General features: G+C 43.4%; 1 protein-coding gene across 1 annotated transcript in view; it reads right to left on the reverse strand.

Moving 5' to 3' along the window:
- The window catches only part of LOC120839217 (frequenin-1), a gene marked incomplete at its 5' end in the record, with an annotated part of 43104 nt that overhangs the window by 7645 nt on the left and 14364 nt on the right, over positions 1-21095 (reverse strand). The window contains 2 exons of the mRNA XM_040209471.3: positions 8760-8848; positions 15261-15339. Coding sequence (XP_040065405.3) covers positions 8760-8848; positions 15261-15339 — 168 coding nt within the window. The remainder of the gene's footprint in view (positions 1-8759; positions 8849-15260; positions 15340-21095) is intronic.

Here is a 21095-nt window from a genome sequence, read left to right on the forward strand (position 1 = left end):
TAGCATGAAACAGGTCCCACAATAGGAGTAGCATACCTGGAAATCGTAAGCGTTCTTCCATTGCGATGTAATTTAACCTGGCATTAGAGTAGAATTTTGTTGGTTTTAACTGCAATCACGTCTCCCGTATTTACAATCAGTTTCTAATCAGTTTCTATTAGTTCAAAGAATTATAGGGACGCACACTGACTCATGAGGGACAACCATAATAAAAATAACCCCAATATTGAGCAGAAAATACACACGTGACAAAAGACAACCAACAAAATCTCAAACACAACTGATTAACGAACACATATGTACGGGTTTGTTTCTTATCGAGGCAGGTCATCTCTTGTGGATGTATTCTCAGATTCTTTGCATTCGTCGTTTGACAACCATTGTTGTTTGTGTGCGCTTTCTCTTGATGTCGCAAGAGCATTTGATTCAGTGAACCATGATATTTGATTAGAAAACCAACTTCACCTTGAGTTCAGGATTCCTTCGGCTCGTTTGCTTAGAAATTTTCTGTGCGGACTTCTACAACTCGTGTCTATTGGAGAAATTCATATTACAGAGGCCACACTAAGATCATGAGTCGCACAAGGTTCTGTTTTAACCCCTGTTTTATTTAATGTATATGTTAACGACCTTTTTTCAACTGGTTACGAGTAACATATTGTAATACGCAGATGACACTGCTTTTTTCCTGTCATGCTGATATCGAACATGCCATTCTGAAGCTGCAGAAACAAAAATGACATTGCTGTCATGGATTGGTTTAGAAATAACAGAATAAGTGAAAACGCCTCTAAAACAAAGCTGGTATGTTTTCGCAGCCCGTGGGAAATCAGTTTCCGCCTTTATTTTTGCAGAACTCCAATTTGGTATCATGCTCTTGCAACCCTGTTCAATATGTCTCTTCTGTCAAGTATCCAGGTATATACTTTGATTCTGAACTGTCCTGGAATACGTACCCTTATTTTGTGTCGAAACGTTTAAGACGTTTATCATGTATGCTCTATAACCTAAAAGTGTCCCTTCCGTTTGCAAGTAGAAAAATGCTCATGCACTCAGGCGTACAGTATCCTTAGGTATGGTGTCACTCTATTTTTGAACTGCTCTCGAGAATGGCACGCCAGAATTGATAGCATTCTAAGGGGGATGTTAAAACGTGTTACTTGTGGTTCAACACCTTCCTCAAGTGATAGCTTATTTAGTTTTTTCTCAAATCGATCTGTTTTTATTCGGTATTTATTTAGACTTTTTTTTTGCATTTTTGGCGCAGTGATCTTAAAACTGAGAGGGTAACCCCACGAGCATTTAAGAACATTACACGCTATGAAATTCCTCGTACCTTTACTCATTATGAGGAAAGAGGTCATTTTATCGGCCGAAGAGTTTTAATTAACTACCAAATAACTTATTTCTAACTGATTACAACCATGGGCTCAAAAAGAGCCTGAAAAAGTTATTTCATGATACCACCAAGTGATACATCTACAGTTGACACTTAGTGAGTTATGTTGCGACCTGCTATTTCTGCAAGGAATGGACTATACTGCCAGGCCATGCCACACAAGCTTCCCTTGGCTTAGGCACACCTGTATGTTATTTGTTTATTCCTATAAATAAAAGTTTATTATGATTATTATTAGTATTGTTATTATTAAAGTGAAAACGCAGACTAGCTGATGTTGGTCGAACATATTTTAAGACAAAACGCCGAGACGGGGGAAGAGCTTGAGACTTTGTGTTGTTGTATTGTCCTTCGGTTTTTATCCAGTCTCGAATTTTATCTTTAAAAAAATACAACTGATTAGTCACTTGTCACACAAAATACCCAGTCGCGTTTGAAGCTTTGTTTTGTATGTTTCTGTGTGTGCATTGACCTCAGTACCAGAGTTTGTGCTTATTATGATCCGTTTTTTCACACCTTTAATTCCGTTTTATCGAATTTCTATATGGCCTAGTGTTAGCAACCCAGCAAACGCCGACACTCGTCTGGTGACGTGTCAATGATGGAGCTTCGTCGAACGGCCTAATTTGCTCAAAAAACGCATGTTATCAAATAACGCACTGCTTGGTCACAGCTGATCTATATTTTTCTTCTTATTTTTTGTTTATATTGTCACGGGTAGTGACCAATAAACAATAATATACAGAAAGAAATAAACGTTTAATGTGGCGAACTTGTGCCAAAAATAAAAGGGTACAAAAGATAATAACGGAGCGTCGCGGGCGTCGGAGTCGGCGTAGCAGCAGAGTCGAACGCTGGGCGAAAACTGACTGCAGATCAGCACGCGGAGTCCCTTATGTACGCGCGTTGGGTTCTGGAACAATCGGCCTAGATTGTTCGGCGACTGGAACATTCGGAACTCGATCTGACGAGAATGTTCTCGAACTCACGAGAACGCAATGAAAGAACAAATAAAAGAGCATTCCACTAACTGGATTCGAACCCAGACTTTCTGCGCGACAGTCAAGCACGGTAACCACTTGGCCACGCGCGCGGTCGCTCGCCGACGAGCGTGGCATAAAAGTTCCGCATGCATGTTCTTTCTGTACCGCCCCCCCCCCCCCCAATCACCCCTTATCTAATGCTGCCGATGCGACCTTTAAGGATACAATTAATTTAATTTAATTTAATTTAATAGTCAAAAACATGTTTTCAAAACCTGCCGGCGACCATAAAGCGCAACATCCCTTGTAAATATGGCGTATGCGACATGTCCTAGAGCGGTGCTTGTCTTTGGCCAAAATTACTCAACTTACTTTTAGCCAGATGCGCCGTCAACTGACCACAAAAAACAATTGTGAATATATGATGACGACATGTCGATTTGCCAAAAAGCTGACCTTGCTGTGTCGATGGACGAAACTCGGTGTTTGTCGCACCAGTATGACTACGCAAGGAAGGTCCATTTCGGATTTTTCTTTCCTTTGCGTTTTTATTCAATGCTGTATCTATTTTTACGTGCTTCTGTTGTTTCTTCGCTTATATTGAAGGGTAGCGGAAATCACATTTTAGGCGGTTAATGTAAAAAAAATTAAAAAATGGTCTCGTCTTTTTTTTTTCTTTTTGTTTTTTTATCTCTCTCCCTGTCTGTCTATCTCTCTCTCTTGGTGAGTCAGTCCTCAATCGTGTTGCACAACAGGAAGTTGATTTTATTGACACGCGTGAACGCTGATGTCAACTTTGACAGTTTATTTTTATTTTATACTTTTTTTATTGAGCCGTTTATTTTAAAATAAAAGATCAATAGACCCTTTCCGAAAATCAGTCTGCCCATCCTGTGCACAGCCAAATCCGACGCTCTAATGGCAGCACTAGACAGAATCTCCACGCCAGAAAAAGTGAACGTCTTCGAAAGCATAGAGCAGAAAGCGGAAAAGAGGTTGGTCCTTTTACTTTACCTAGGATTCACGAAATCGAGGGTGCTTGATTTAGGCGAGCATGATCTCCCATCACCGCCATTAGAGTGGACATATTGGAGCTTTTGGGGCTGCCACAAGGTGACTCTGACTTTTGAAAAGGGCATATTGTTAGCGTAGCGTTCGTCCTATGTTCTTGTCCCCGTCGTCGCCTTTCTGTACGCTGTATTTTTTTTTTTATACCCCTTATCATGGGACACACTGCTTACACATCATACAAAAGACAGTCTGCGTACAGATTCGAACGCACGTCACCGCGAGATCCGTGCTTCCAATGCCGCGTGGTAATCTGTTCACGGAGAAAACTTGGCGCGCGGCATTCGAACCACGGATATTGCGGCGACTCGTTTTTGCGGACTGTCTTTTGCATGATGTATGAGCAGTGTGACCGCGGCTAAAAAAGGGTACTCCAGCGTAGGGTGCCTTCATGTGCGCTTTGCTCAGGGTGGAGACATCTCGCCATTTTGTCCCACACATTTATTTTTCTTTTTTGTTCAAAAGCGCGTGAAAGAGCGTGTCCCTGCACGCGTTTGTGGCGCTGACTGTGCTATGGCGACATTTTGTTTTCGTCAATTTCTTTGTATTTTACCCGTGAGCGCGTGCTGTCGGCATCGGGTACTACAAAGGGTGGCATCACCCTTAACAGAAGGACATTGAGGCACCCTACTCCAGCGTTTTATTCCCAGTCCCCGGTTTGTCTAATAATTTACTAAACACACCAACAAACACCACTCAAATAGTAATGCAAATATTAGACTTTTTTGCGAAATTCTTCAATTTAAAATTTTCCCCTCACTGTGTTATTAAAAGTGAGTCTCTACTGGCAAGAACGGAAAAGTGATGTTAGCGGAAGGCAGGGATTCACTGTTTGGACTGTACACTTTGTTCCCAACTGATTACAATTAGTTTCTTAGTGTCAAATGAATGCTTTGTAAGTTCGCTCTAGAACCCGCGCAGCAGCACGAGACAAATGATCTGCATAGTCTATTTTTAGACTGCCCGTTCGAACTGCAAGCCTGCCTTCTCGTGACGTCACGGCACTAAAAAGTGCGGGTATATTTGCATGTTGGGTTTGGCATCTTTTTCACTTGCCGATTTTACATTGACTGTTCTGAATTTCGAGATACTAAATAGTGTAGTGCAAAGGGTAAAGACCGATGATTCCGAAAATACATAGTTGGGACAGCTCGAAAAATCGTCGGAGTACCCTTTAAGCAGAGACTGCAGTCAATTCCAGAAGCTCGAGGCCGCTGCTTTGAAGCGTACTTCCTCGGAACGAGCACTCGCGCTAGAAATGCACGCCTCAAAGCCAAGAGGGCGTTCTAGCTCGCGCTTGTAGCTTTGGCTGCGGTCTCAGCTTAAGGGTGAACAGAGTATAGTCACGAAGGAACTCGCCCTCATCGACACTTTAGCTTTCTCTCTCCCTTTCTCTTTCTTTCTTTTCTGCATTCTCAGTTACATATTTTATTGTGTCACTCTCACGACCATGTTTTGTTTTGTCACACCATTGTTTTTTACTCTCCTTCTCTCAATATCCGCCGCTCTATTCACTGGCTATAAATGCACCAGCCTGGGTAGGAAAAATAAAATAGGAGGCGGGGTAGCGATTTATTTAAGAGAAGACATTTCTTGCTATGTGTTAGATGAGTTTTTCGCTATTTTGGCAGACGTCGAGTTTATTCTTGTGGACACTAGAGGTGTTGTTATTTGTGTTGTTTATAGGCCACCGACTGAAGACAAATCTGAGACATCTGTTTTTATATCTTACTGTGAGGACTTGCTTGGGTTTCTTGGCTCAACAGCTAAGACATTCTTTATAATGGGTGATATAAAAATTGATTTACATAAAGAAGAAAAGCATGCGTTTCAATTACAAAATGTATTGTGTACCTTTAGATGTAATAATACGATTGCTCACCATGGTGACCTCAGATACGGCTACTTGTCTCGACGCATGTATAACTAATTTAAACACTCACGAGGTTTCTTCTGGCATTTCTACACACGACATAAGTGACCATTTACCTTATTTCAGTTTTGCACCATTCCTTAAAAAAAACAGTTACAGGGAAACAGACGAAGTTTCATTGAGAAAGTTGTGACCTAATCACTGCCCTCGATTTGAATAATGAATATGTTGAACACGACCCAAATATGACGTACGCCAGTTTTCTTAAGAAAACCTAAATTATGTTATGACACTGCCTTCCCACTTAAACTGATGAACAAAAGAAAAGATAGATTGCGCAAACCTTGGATGACCAATGAGTTATACGCTTGGTTTAAAGAAAGAAATTTAAAAAAAAAATACTATAGTTTTCTTAAAAGCAAAGATCAAGATATTTTAGCAGCCTACAAAAAGTACAGAAATAAACTAACATCTTATTTTAAAAATACAAAACATGATTATTATCAACGCCTATTTTTCCGCGTCCAGAATGAGCCCAGAAAATATGGGAAGCGGTAAATACCCTAAAAAACAATAGCAATCGCGCCACAGAAATACAAGCTGTGATTCTCGATGGCAAGCGTGTGAGCGGGTTGAACTTATCTAACGCAATGAACGAGCATTTTGTAAACGTTGGCAAGCGTACTGCAGATACGGGAGCATATTACGACACACCTAGCACGACTTCCGTAACAAACTCGATATTGTTATCACCAGTCACCCCAACTGTAAATAGTACTAATAACAAAAATAAAAAATACTGTAGCTCCTGGCATCGACGACCTTAAACCAGTTCCTATTAAATACGTTTCCCAAGATATTAGCAACGTCCTATCATTCATCATAAACTGCATGTTAGAAACAGGTATATTTAAGATAAGATACGATAAGTTTATTTGATCTGACCAACTTAAAAATGCCAAAGAAGGGGAGAATACTCACAAAATTTTAGACCGATTTCGGTCTCGCCTATATCATCTAAATTATTTGAGGGCGTTATACAAAGCAGAATAGACCAATTTATATCCAAGCACTATGTGATTAATAAATCACAATATGGATTTCAGAAAAGTAAATCTATGGAGCAAGGTCTCGTAGAAACAAAAGACAAAATAATACACAATAGCGAGAATAAACTATATACACTAGGAATTTTTTTAGACCTAAGCCAAGCATTTGACACTATACAACACGACATACTTTTCAGAAAATTACACACATATAAAATACGTGGAATAGCTTTGGCTCTCATGAAAAATTATATTCAAAATCGATTTCAATTTGTTAAAGTGAGTAACATTGTCTCAAGCACATTGGAAATGAAATGCGGTGTCCCACAAGGCTCCATCTTAGGTCCCCTTCTGTTTTGTTTTTTTTATATATATACATAAACGATATTACAGCGATCCCGGCATCTCATTGGCTTATCATGTATGCGGATGACACCAGCGTATTCTTCGCAGACTCATCCAAAGCCCAGTTACAACTCATGACAAATAGCTATCTTGCCAGCCTAGCTACATGGCTTCGAGCGAACAAGCTAAAATTATATACCAGAAAAACCACGTATATACTATTTCCACCTAAAAACAAACGCGACAGTACCAACATAGTTATACATTTTAAGTATGAAATTATACAACAAGCCCACGAACAAAACCTTTTGTGAATTTGGTTTAATCAAGATCTACACTGAAACACACACATGAATAAATTAAGTTCAGAGCTTTCACGGTCGGTGGGATGTCTATATAAAATAGGGAACCTTATACCAACATGGCTAAAAAAAAAAACTTGTATTATTCGCTCTTCTACTCTAGGCTTTACGATTGTCTTGTAGTGTGGGGTACAACATCGACCACAAACTATAACTCGTTGCTCACACTGCAGAAAAAAAAAATGCTGCGCCTACTTGAAAATTATAAGATTAAATTACAAGACCCCCACGCCGCACCACTTTTTAAAAAAAATATGGCATTCTCAAGGTCAATCAGATTTATGATTTTAAGTTATTACAACTGATTCACAAACAAAAACTGTATGTCACGGATATAAGTGACGTAACACATGCATACCCTCTTCGAAACGCACAAGAGCGGTCCCCTCAGACCCGTACAAATTATGGAACACAAACAATGAAATACCAAGTCACGAAACCTCTGAATAACATTAAAGACCACATAGACTTCAATAACTCTTTTAGTAAATTTAAAAAAGGAGCTCAGGACACTCACGGTAGGCAGTGGTAACCCCTTATTATCTGAATCCGTATGTAATAACTAGTTGTTTTTTTGTTGTTTTTTTTTGTAAATTTTTAAAATGAATGTTTTGTTTATAACTAAGCGTTAACTCTGTTAACTGTGTGCTGCTTGCTGGAAAGTGCTGCATTGGGGACAGAGACCTTGTCAGGCTTCACGCCTTTAGTCCTTGGGTGCTATGTTGCGCTTTTTGGACTCCCAGGAGACTAGGGAGAGGGAAGTGACGTCAACGACACAGCAAACGCAGATTGGGTGTTGATTTCGTTTTCTTCTGTCAACATCCAATCTGCGTTTGCTGTGTCATGTACGTCACTTCCTTCTCCCTAGTCTCCTGGGAGTCAAAAAAGCGCAACATAGCACCCCTTGTCTCCATTTCGGTTGGTTCCGGAAAAATAGACGTGCATACACACATACATACATACATACATACATACATACACTCATTCATTCATTCATTCATTCATTCATTCATTCATTCATTCATTCAGTTGCCTTGCTTTTACCTTTGTTTTCCGCCGTGCTCTCTATTTCTATCAGTATCATTCTTTTGCTTCTTTCTTTTCATCTCAATTAAATTTGTTTCTCGTTATTTTTCTCAAAAAAGATATTTTTGTTTGTCTACTTAAATGTACTGAATTTTTATTTTCACTTCGTGTATGTTTATGAAGTGTTCATCTCAATTTATGTTCCATTGAATGGTCTATTTTTGTTTATATATATATCGAATGGTTCTCTACTAAAATCCCCAATTTGTATCTATATTTACAGTTATTAAAGTGTTTATTTCTCTTCATATCCACTTAATTGTTTGTTTGCATTTATTTTAATATTATATTGGTTCCTCTAATATTATCATCTAAAACTTTCACCATTTCATCTTTCTTAGTAACTACTTTACAACCGCAAGCGGTGGCTGTCTATATACCCGTACAGTGGTTTTACAGCGGCAAGCAGGGAGTACTAGTATCATCAAGCTCGAGGTTGATTCGTATTGCACGCTTGGGAGTCGCTGCTTTGCGTGCCACGCGCCAAGTATCGAGAGTGAAAGTTAGACGCTGGCCAGTCTCGTTTTTTTCTTGATGACTAATGTCCAGCGTTCTTTCTTTCTCGTGAGCAAGCAGGCCGATAGCAGCACTCACCAGCATCTGGTAAATGGCGTCGACGATGTTGTACATTTCTTCCCGCGTAATGTAGCCGTCGCTGTCTACATCGTACAGCCTGAAGGCCCCTGAAACACACAGCAACAAAACAACGCTGTCAGACGTAGATCATCGAGCTTAGTTACCCTTCATTACTGGAGCGAACGTAACGAGATAGTTAATTTAACACGCGCCGAACAGACGTAGCGTGACTGAGCCCCTATTGCATATATACCTGGCGTGCGTTTCCGTGCCTCAATAACATGGTCTCGTTATTGCCGAAAAAAAAAAAGAGGTAAAGGCAACCCAAAATAGCCTAGATGTACAAGTAACCAAGGTGATATATGGCACACGATGAAAGCTCGTTGCATCGCCGTTACGTTGGCCGCTAGGATTACCTAAGTATGCTGGGCGCTTGTTATTCTTAGTGCTGATTTTATGTCTATGTAAACAACTTTTTACGCAATCCAGGAAGTAGCGTGCCAACAAGGTAATTCTTATGAATGTATAATACGGTCACGATAAAAATAGTTAATGACTTCATACTGCCGTGCGCTTTTGTTTCTTGTGGGCATCCACTTATTCCTTTCTTCTTCCGTAATAAATTAGCTTTTTTTAGATTTTGATATTGCCTGCGCAGTCCAGGCTACTCCATTCGATTAGGGATCTATTCGCGTTCGTTCAAATTGTCCGACGCTATAACTTGGTTCATTCCCAGTGAAAGAGAAAGGTGAGGCGAGGGGATTTAAAGAAAACAAAAACGCTACTGCCGCCATGTTCAGTCACTTATCAGTTCTACTACAACTACTAAGCGGTGTTATGTATGAAGAAAGGGGGGAGAATAAGGTCAATTGTGGATGCGCACACTTATCAGTTCACTGAGCGTGTGCATGAAGGACGGCGGCCGCACAGGATTGGCTGGTTATAGAGATCGACAGCGTGACGTAACACCTAGCAACCGAGGTGCAGTGGGGGACAGCCGTGCTAGGGCATACTTAGGTAGCCGGCGATGCGCCGCGAGGCGTCCTGTACGGGTGGCCCAAGGCGGGTTAATATTTTGTGATGAGCCATCTGCAGACTTGCCCCGCAAAGAAGTAACGGAGAGGGAGAAGGGGGGGGGGGGGGGGTGTTCACACGCGCTCCAGTGATACATCCGCCATCCCCCACTGCGCGGCGCCGAAATTGGCGAAGGACGTCGCCGGTGATTTTCGGTTGCTAGGTGATACGTCACGGAATCGCTCACCATAACCAGCCAAACCAGTGCGGCCTCCATTGAAATGCGTCCTATCGGCAAGCCTCTTGAAATATGCACCCCTCCCCCCCTCACCATTTGTCGGCGCTTGCAGAAGATGTTTCTTTTACTCCGTTCACCGTTAAGCTGATGGCGAATTACACTGGGCGTTTTGGAGGGCGCCGGGATCAGTTGACCAGATCCGGAATGGAGCACACAATCCGAAGGGGGTCGCGCCGCCTGCGGATCTCCAGTGGAACATGACCACTGTTCCGGGATCGGCGGATGACTTCCAGTCATTCACCTGCCCGGTATAAAAGGCTCTGCCCGGGAATCCCCTTTCCGCGGCCGCCACGGTCGTTTCGATAACGTTTTCGCTAGAGTGCCTCAGTGCCCTTCTGTTTAGGCTGATGCCATCGTTTGTAGTACCCGATGCCGACAGCACGCGCTCACAGGTAAAATAGAAAGAAATCGCAGGAAACAAAATATCGCCGTAGCACAGTCAGCGCCACGAGCGCGTGCAGGGACACGCTCTTTCACGCGCTTCAGAACAAAAAATAAAAATAAGCGATCGAAACAAAATGGCCAGATGTCATCACCCTGCATCACCCCAAGCAAACCTTCTCTTCTTCTTCCTGGAAAACGAACCAGCTGTCGAGTCGAGGGGTAAGCAAGCGGCCATTACGAATTCTCCTGAGGCGAGATCAGGCGAGATGCCCCGCGAGAAAGGAAGTCACGTGTGTGCGCCGAGGGCTGGCCCGGCTAGCTTCCGGTTGAATCCTCCGGAATCCTCGGAGCGACTTTTCTCGGATCCAGATCGAAATCTGGAGCGGGAATTAAATCCAAAACGACCAGTGGAACACGTCCGTCTCGATCCCGATCGCCAAGTGAAATAGGCTCGCTCCTGAAAAGTCGATCCCGGCGCGCTCCAAAACCACCAGTGGAATTCGCCATGAGACTAGAAGCACCGCCTTCAGCGCGAGTTCGCTGGCTTCAGCAGTGATTGGGATGCGCGTGCCTGCGTGTTCAAACTTGTGTTGACAAGGGCGGAAAGCTCGCGCTGAAAGCGGAACTTCTAGACTTAGCCAGAACCGTGTATAGAAAGAGTTTGGTCAATGAGAGGCGCGGGCAGAGGCGCGAGCAGAGCCAGGGCGTGCACCAGACTCGGGAAGAGGGCTTGGCATGCTTTCTTGAGTCTTGACTAACCAGTAGCCGAAAAGAATCCTCTAGCGGTGGTAGTGAGAAACAGTTCTGATCAAAGGTCTTTGTTCGTATATGGTTTTAATAAACGCGTAAGAGTGAAGTGTAGTAACTCTTCGTGGTTGAAAATAGGGTGCACGTGATGTTTTGATCATGATCATGCAGACGGGTGTAAGAAACGGATGCGCCGCACAACTCTCTTTTGCTCAGTCAGAGTGTGACCGCTCGAAAGGCAAATTCCCGGCCCTCGGCGCTTGGCATAAGGATTATGTCGATCGTACCGCCAGTCGCACTCTTCCACTATCATTTTGGATGAGCGTGAATGCAACATCACATCTACCATATTTTCAGACACCGAGAATTACTCCGATGCACCTATCAAGTTTGTTTCTCGTGACCACCGCCAGGGTATTAGTGCAGCTTCTGGTTGGTCACATTCGAATTTGTGAAGACGCCCTGGAACACGCCCAGCCCGCTTTCGGCCAGTGGCGCCTGCTCATTTGTCTCCTATACTTCCCAACGAATGGCCAAATTGTCTACATATACGGCTCTGGTCTTAGCATAAGGGTGAAAGAAGTGTAGCCAGTTTTCGCAGCCGGTGGGGCTGTAACGCCATCCCGCGGCGACATGCAAACTTTATATACGACTGCACCAAACCAGTCACTCTCTCAAACCTGTCAAAGTTCAACGCATGTACCAGGGCACTAATTCTAACGCATTAAAACATCCCTTGACATCGGCAATAAGAAGCAACCGAAGTCGGTTTTACGTAGAAATGTACCTCAGGGCTACGAATAAAGTTGGGGGACACGGAACGTGCGACGTATTCTGAGCTGTTCTGGCTGCTTATATATGAGCTTTATTTCGAGCTTCGAAATCCCTTACATTCGACGGGCGAGACGAATTCTCGCCACGCTCTTGCGTAACGCTACGTTAATATCCTGGAATACAGATCCTCTGACGTTTTCATTCTTCGTTAAATAATATTGCTATCCTCAACAACTAACATATAACTCGACCACGTTGCTTCGCAACAGCGAATATACCTGCGTATACCGAGAACATAAGCCGACCTTGCCAGAGAAGGAAGACAATAGGTAACGCTGGAACGATGGAATATTATTATTATTATATATCTTGCTTTTTTGTTGAGACGGCTGAAAGATATGTACCAAACCATGGTGGGGCAGAAGATACCACAGTGGGGCAAAAAAACACCTGTAAAGTTGGTACATATTGATTAAAAGGTTAAAAGGTGCGAACCTTTTAATTGATTTAAAGGGTAAAAGGCGCTTGTCCGTGCCGTAAATGTGTCGTTTTCGTCCTGTTTTAGTTCGCGCCTTTCAGCCTTTTAATCGGTATGTACCAACTAGTCCCAACCAAAAAATTATTGCACCTTTATAGTTGCTGCCAGCTTTCTGAAAACGCAGGGCGTGGTTTCCTATATGTTCCCGCTTCTCGCTTTGTGAATGGTTCTTTCGGGTTCTGATCAGCCGATACCGCGATCTATGATAGGCTGCGAAGTGACAAACTAAGATGCTCGGAACTAGAACTTTGACGTCCTTATATTGATATCGAGCGTAGCTATACCACCTAGAAGGCAAGGCCAATGCATGACGCCATCGTTAGTGAATCCCCGCCCGACCTGCCCCAAGCGGCAAACACGCTGAAGCTCGGCGAGAGCCGCCGCAAGTCCGTAGCGTCGCTGCGTCCAATGCGGAAAACAAGCCGTCTGCCACTTGCTCAGGAGTTGCGTTGACTTCAGAACGACGCCGAGCTCGAATTGGTTTTGATTAAAATGATAGTGCACAGACCTTAATGTTAGGTGCCTCTAGGTCTAACCACTATTTTTTTTTTTTTAAATCAGCCAATAAGAACTCGGCGTTCTGACGTCACGCAACCTTTGTGCAAAAAGCAGACGAACTTGCGCTCCGCATAGTATCGCGTTCGTTGTGAGACGCTGGAAGAAGCGCTGTCGACAACTAGGTTGTTTAAGACTAACGTATACGCAATTTTATTGTACCCTAGCGTTAGATTTAGCTATTGCTTTAGTGCATGCTATACGCAAGACGGTTTTAGAATGGCGTTTCTCCACCTCGACGCAACAGCTCAAGTACCTCGCGCACTATTACGCATACGCACTACGCCCACCGTCGGCCGGCGCAGCAACATGTGTGACGTTGCAGCGTCCTCTTCGAGGAGTAACCAACCCGGCGAGAACGGTGTTGGCATGCCGCGTGTCGCGCACTATTTACAAATACACCGCATGGCTCGGGCCCAAGGGTTGAGTTGGTGCCATACCTTGGGCCTAGTGAAATAAAGTTAAGTGTCAATAAAAAAAAAAAAAATGTTCAAGGTTTTGATTATTCTAGGTGGTGTTGGCAGTGTGAAAGCGGTCGACATCTCCCTTGTTAATGCGAAAGCAGTAACTGTCCTTTGGAGCGACGCCGGCGTTTTCTGTAGTAGCGAAAACGGCACCTGAATTCCCAGTGGCCAAAAGCACAGGAACGCAGATGCTTCGTCACAGAAGCCGGTGGTGCGCTCAATAGGAAGTTTTAGAATAACGTACGCAATTTTAGAGCACGCTAGCGCTAAATTTAGCGCTTGTATTAGCGCACGCGGCGCAAGAGAGTTTTAGAATAGCGTTTCTCCGTCGCGACGCAAAAGCCCAAGTATCTCGCGCTAGCGACGCCACCAAGATACAGTAACAATTTTTATTTCACACAGGAAATGCTGTAACTTTAGAAAAAAAGCAAGTTTTTGGTCCAGAGTAGCATTTGAGATTTGTTTAAACATAAGAATGCGACGCCTGCGGTTGACCGATCGTGTCCGCTTGCGTCGCCTCGGCAAGAGAGGTCTAGTGTATTGACCTTCGCACATCGTATCTTCGCCAAGAAATGTTCGCGCGTCTCAAGCATCAAGTTGCCGGTGATCGTTGCCAAATCGAGTACAATGTCGTCCGTATTGAAAATCGCAGTCGCGAGGATGCCGCCGACGTCGCACTCACGACGCCGCCAAAGCAAGCCGCCGACTAGCCACCATACGCCACAATAATCCTGGAAGCCGCCATTTTTTTTTTTAACTCTGCTCGTCTTGGCTTTAGCCAACTTGTCATCACGAATCCTCCTTGGAGAAGCGCAAAGCATAGGCGCAAAGACTCTTGGCGTAAACTCGCTATTTCTGAGAAATAGCGCACGCTAAAATTGCGCACGCAAAGCGCAAAGCCTGATTTGCGTTCGGAGCATGCGCAGTGGCAACGACGCTATTCTTTGCGTACGCAGAGCTTTAGCTTGCGCTATTCTAAAATTCCATAATGTCGACGCGAACGTGCCTCAGAAATAAAACAGAAAGAAAAGCACAGCAAGGCAGATGCATCGTCACGAAAGAGGTGGAGTCGGCGGGGGGTGCTGCGCTTGCGCAGCGGGGGAGTGTGATTTCACCGCCGGAGCGCCGTGTGAAAAGGGAGGACGTGGCGTGCTGCTCGTAGGAATGCGGTGCATGCAGGAATGCTTTCGTATTCCTACACGCAAGCGATCTTAAGTGTCTTCGTTTATTTGTTTTTGTTTCACCTCTTAATTGTAGGTATCGCTGAACAAAAAACCTTAGAAAATCGGGAAATAAAAGTTTCTTTTTACAGATTAACTTTAAAGAAACCCATAAGGCCTAAATGTTTGGTCAAGGCTGAATACAAATTGGGCACCGCAATGTGCCGGTCGCTACACCGGTCGGTTCCACCAACTTGTTTTTTGTTGTTGTTGTTTTGTTTTTTTGTTTTTTCATACAAGATATTTAAAGCAATGCTTACTGTAACAAAATTTACTAAAAAAAAAAAACGTACTTTATGATGTTTAGAAGCAGCAAATTGTTTTGAGCTACCGATCGGCGGGGCGATGCAGGTTTGAGATTTAACGTGGCGACATGTAGCAGAAGAAAGAAAAAAAGAAGAAAAAACGCTACTATCAGCCCACAAACTGGGTATCGTCAGGTGCGTTAGTCGTCACGTTATATAAAAAAGACAGCAAATAGTTTAAGGAAGTCTGGGACGAGAAAGAGAAGAGAAGACGACTCACAGTCTAGTTTTTCTTCTACGTTGCCCCTCGACGTCACCGAGAGTGCCCGGATGAACTCTTCGAACTCAATCGCACCATCCTGAAAATAAAAATACAGCAGAAAATAGATCACTTGCATTTGAGGCACTTTTTGCTTTCCTGGCACGAGTTGCCTTGCTGCCCTATCACTTTTTCCGGTGCAATCTGAGTGCTTCAGTGCAATCAAATCCCCTCGCATCAATATGGATCGCGTCGTTTTAGCTTATCTTAACGACCGTCTTTATACCGAAGGCAGAGGTAAAAGCACTCATTATGATGAACGAAAAAACTCCAGAAAGAAATCCGGTGCTTGCACGCTACAAAATTGCAAGTGCTTGTAGCGAGTGGCAAATTGCAACGTTTTGAGTATCTCTGGCTTTTGACTCTGGTCAAAAGTTTTGGGCGATTAAATCCTGTGACTAATTATCTGCTTATTCCTCTGTATTTCTCTCTCTTCCTCCTTCTCTCCCTCCCTCCCCCATCTCTCTCTCTCTCTCTTTCCATCTTTTTTTACCGTTTTATATTTCCATTTATCTTTATTAGTATCCTTTCTGCATTTTCTTTCTGTCTCCTCATATTTCTTTATCTCCTAATTTCTTGCTGTCCATATATTGGTATCTATTTGAAAAGGAAAGTAAACAGTAGCAAAGTGAAGATACATAAAGCAGTAAACAGGTGTTCGCAGACTGCTTGTCTTACTCATGGGAAAAAACATCGAACATTGAAAGTTATCCACGCGCGAACAATTTCAATCGCAAGGAATAGCTTTTCTTTTTTTTTCTTTTTTTTTTTAATGCGAAAGCATTAACTGTCTCATGGAGCGAGCCGACGTCATCAGGTTTAAAACCGCGTCAAACGGCTTTCAAATCCTTCTCGCCACCTCCCAGCTATGAATTCATGTCCAAAGCTAGCCAACGGCACCTTTTAAGGTCCGTTCACACTCTTGTAACCGAGTACGATCGAGAGAGACCAGACCGGTTTTTAAGCCTCTTGCGACCTCTTAGGACCAGCTCCGCTGCAGCGCATCCGGTCCTAAAAGGTCGCAAGATGCTTAAAAACCGGTCTGGTCTCTCTTGGTCTAACTCGGTTGCAAGAGTGTGAACGGGCCTTTACACTTTGGTTCCATTGGCCAGCGCACGTCGACGAGGCTCCCAAGGGCCGGACACGCAGCGCCATAGGGTGGCCGGTCGTTGAAACTGACGCTTCGCGTCAGTTTCGCCTACCGCCGACACGTTGGCGCGCGCTCGGCGGCTTCTGCTCGTATCGTCGCCGACGACCATGCCGCCGCCTCCAGCAACCACATCGTCGGCGGTGCTCCTGCTCGTCTGGACACCGACGAAATGTCGCCGCCTCAGACATCCACACGAAAAAGGGAGCGGACGAGTGGCTTGTATGCTTTCGCTTTCACAACTCATAAGAAGTGCTTAGGCGTAGCTTGGGCTTTTTATCGAAACATTTTAGTTATTAGAAACTAGCGACTAACTGCGTTGTTTTCTTTACACTTGCGATCTTATAACGGCGACAATAATACTATCGACTCGCCGCTAAAAAAGGAAGAAAAGTGACTTCGAAGTAGATGCTTCACGTAAAATGTTAAAAAGCGCGCACTGAAACAGGATCAAAATAAGAAACGCGTACGACAAGGGGGGTCCAAGTGTGCTATGAACCACCCCAATGACTCTAGAGATTCGCAAATTAAGTAAAATACTATGTTTGTTGCGTTAAAGAACACAAAAATAACCTTACCTAATGTGCGCCCATCTCAAGCCATTAGAGGAAAGAGGGGGGGGGGGGGGGAGCATTGCATGCTCCACTCCCCCCCTCCCCATTTCACTGTACCCGCCTATGCTTACAACCGGTTTCATTTAAGAAACAGTCACTCAGCCTGTGTGTCGTTCATCATACAGATAAACAAGCCATTTCATTCGCTTGATTTCTTATCGTTCCCGTCAGTTATAAAGCAAATATGTTTTTGATCCAGCTACAACAGTTATACGGTGCGCTAAAAACGACCGGATTGTAAAAGTTAAATGTAATTGGGAAAATAAAAAAAAAATTATGCGGACTTTAGTCTGTAATCGACGGTGCTTTCATCTCTTGGGTGCCTTCACATTTTTTTTTTTAAGTTACCGTTACATGCATACATTAAGGCGCACTCAATCCGGGCAGGTGTGAATAGTGTCAAAAATACGCAGTCGGTCGCAGGGCAGGTGGGGCCACGGCTTACTAATGAACTTGAATCTATACTCCGGTGGCACGGGAGGGTAATTACCGAAGCGGGGCTCATAATGATATTATTATGGGACCGACCCTTAAGGCCAGACGTTAGGAAATCGACACGTGCGTGTTTCAGTGTGCCATTAGCCGAAGACGGATGAAAGCTTTTAGAGTGCAATCCTTAGGCGAAAGCTGACAGAAAATGGCGTGCTCGCGGTACTGCACCTGAATCGCTAGCATTTGATTATTCCGAACACAACAGCGCCTCAATCAAGAAGTAAAAATATATGACAATGATGAATCGTTGGCTTCAATAGTTTTTCTGGGGATCGATATAGACTAGGCCAGACTAACTGAGAAATCAATAGTGATGTCTTTTTTTTTTAATGCATACCCCGAATTACTTAGATTTGATAATAACATGTATTCACCTCTTGGCATAGAAATAATCATTGTAGTTCTAAAATAAAAGCACTGGTTAGTAGGAGGAGGGTTAATAATACGCGTGCTGTTCGAATAGTTGTTTTTATTAAACAATGTTATTGAATATTTTAAATTATGGGTATTAAAAAACATACGTTGATCGCTTTTTAATATCTATGGTAATTCATTGTCATCGCTTTAGTGTAGGCCCGAAAACATGAAACGCCGTCGTTTATTGATTTCGTCAAAATGAATATATCGCTGCGGTTTCTTTCAGCCATAATGAAACACTAAAGTGGATTTTGGAATTATGTTTTTTATGGTGAAAATTTAATCTACGCGCCCTTAGCGCACTATAAAATTGCAAATTAAAATCATGCGTGATCTTTCTGTTTATCGAAACGCGGCCAAATATCGCGTTAAACCCCTTTTCTGAGATGGATCTCTCCCAAGAAGAAGGGGCGTGTCGCGATGTTTAATCGCGTTTTTTACCCAACAAAGAAAAACAACGTATATAATTATAATTTTGCTTTTTTTGTGCTTAGGGCACCGGAATTCATTCTGCGCCATTAAAAATATCTTAAAAGCCATTTTGAGCCCTTTAACGTACACTAAAAGTGAATTTCAATTTTGCCGTAAGATCTCGCATTGAAGTGGCGTGCTCCGCTGCAATATGGGTGATAGTGCAGGAAAGCACGCTTTACGAAGCGGACCACCCGTTTCCGACTCTTTAGAAATTGCCGCCGCGGAAGCAGTCGTGACGGCGGATGAAATCCTAAAATGACCGCACTCTGAAACTAGACTTTGAGTTCACTTTCTCGCAGAACACATAGACAACCAATCGGGACGAACAATAGAAGGATCCCAGCGAATGACGAAGCTCATAATACGGTTCGATCTAAAAAAAATTCTATGCTAAAAGTGAGAACGAACACGAAATAGCCATTTCGCGTTCAATATAAACATGTATAACGTAACCACTTTGACATTTGCAAAACAAAATATATATATAGAAAACTTGGTTTTTTGTAGACAACGAGTCAAAAAAGTTGATAAAATTCAGTTTTATAGCGATTTCTTCTATCTGATATGTCAAGGCGTAGTGGTCTCTTTCTGTAAAGTACGCCCTCTCGAAAATGTATCTAATAGAATTCACTTTCCCGCAAAACACGTGTAAGATTCCCATCGCAGTGAACAATATAACAGTCCCGGCAAATAGAAAAACTCAGAGGATAGCTAGATCTAAAAAAAAAACACAGAAAAAATGAAAGCCGTTTACAACTCCCTGTAACACCGAATTGGAGCGCAGCTCCTGAAAAGGAGGAGGGAAAGGTACTGAGGGTTACCTGTTCTCGGGGCGGGGGGGGGGGGGGGGGGGGATCATGTGACCTTGGGGGGTCACGTGACCCCCCAGAAAATTTTTTCCGCTAGATTTAGTGGGGAATTTTTTCCGCTAGATTTTTCCGCTAGACTTAGCGGGAAAATTTTTCCGCTAGATTTAGCGGGGAATTTTTTCCGCTAAATCTAGCGGGGAACTTTTCCGCTAGATTTCGGGGGGAAATTTTCCCGCTAGATTTAGCGGGGAAATTTTTCCGTTAGATTCAGCGGGGAATATTTTCCGCTAGATTTAGCGGGGAAGTTTTTCTGCTAGATTTAGCGGGGAATTTTTCCCGCGATTTTTCCGCTAGATTTAGCGGGAAAATTTTTCCGCTAGATTCAGCGGGGAATTTTTTCCGCTAAATCTAGCGGGGAAAATTTTTCCGCTAGATTTAACGGACAAAATTCCCCGCTAAATCTAGCGAAAAATTTTTCCGCTAGATTTACCCATAATGCACCTCGCGGTTACGCCGACGGCGACGGCGACGGCGACGCCGACGCCGCTCAAGCCGGAAACCGGCCCCTAAGAGCTGCGCTCTAAAACTAGATGCGCGCAGAGACGATTAGGATGACGTTCACTTTCCTCATCACATCGTATTTTTCCAATATAATCATTTTCTCCGCTGGGTCAGTCACTGATATCATTCTAGTGTTTGCTTCGATTGGCTGTCTCAGTGTCCTGCAAAAACGTAAAGTCACGAGTCTTTTCTTCTTCTTTTTCTTTTCTTTTTATATTATTCTTTTAGAATGCAAGGTGTAAAAAACAAATTACAACGGTTTTTTTTTTTTTTTGACCGACAAATTTGATTCACATTGCCGGACCCTCTTTTTCCGCCCAAACGTAGCGCCCTATAAACCGGACCGGTTTGTGCGCGGAATAACCCAATCCCGAAACACTTGTGTCAAAATCCCCGCTGCAAATTCCCCGCGTTATTTCCCCCGTCCTCAAAATCCCAGGCTTTCAAAACCCCTCTTGCCCTTATCCCCTTATCAGTTCCCCCTGCTTTTCCCCGAAGCCTTGTTACGGGACGAAGGACAAAACGGAAAGCTGCCAACACAGCACGTTAACAAACGAACAAAAGAAGTTTTCAAAGAAAATAAATTGGCAGAAAAGTTGAACATTAAAGAAGCGCTGTCTAAAGTTCATCCACACAAAAAAAAAAAAAAAAAAAAACGAGAACCTTGGATGAGTTCTGAGAGCGATGATAGCATTGCTATCTTGGATGTTGAAATCAAAGAGTCGAGATCAAGATGCAGGAGGTGGCGGTCGAATTTAGCAGACGTACACGAGTGTATACATTCCACATTAGACACGAGTGCATTAACGAATGTCAAAAAAGTAATGTTGAGATGATGAAAATGAAGGTTATAAAATAGCACTCCTAATTTTAGTAATAACCGATGGAAAATTACAAGCTTAAACGACCACGCATCGAACATTCCAGACGTCAGCGCGCCGAATTGTATTACATTGAAAAAGCATACCGATCCGTGCACCGAACTGTCTGCACCGGAAAACACGTAACCGAACCGTCCGCAGGTGCACAGCGGGGAATTGGGCACAGTGATAGTGACACACAGGGCAAGCGATACGGGGATTTTAAAAGCGGGTATTTTGACACTCGGGGGAAATGGCACGGGGCATTTGGGATGGGGGAAATGACATCGGGGGAATCGTGCTACAACCGGACGAGATCGCATAAGAATGTCAGGATGCCAAGCACTCGTTGAAATGATTAGAGGATCGACTCAAAGCTAGCTGCCTTTCGTTTCCGCTCCACTGTTCAAAAGTGTTTCGAA

This window comes from Ixodes scapularis, unplaced genomic scaffold (genome assembly GCF_016920785.2).
Source record: "Ixodes scapularis isolate PalLabHiFi unplaced genomic scaffold, ASM1692078v2 PGA_scaffold3__209_contigs__length_174095766, whole genome shotgun sequence".
Taxonomy (NCBI): Eukaryota; Metazoa; Arthropoda; class Arachnida; order Ixodida; family Ixodidae; genus Ixodes; species Ixodes scapularis.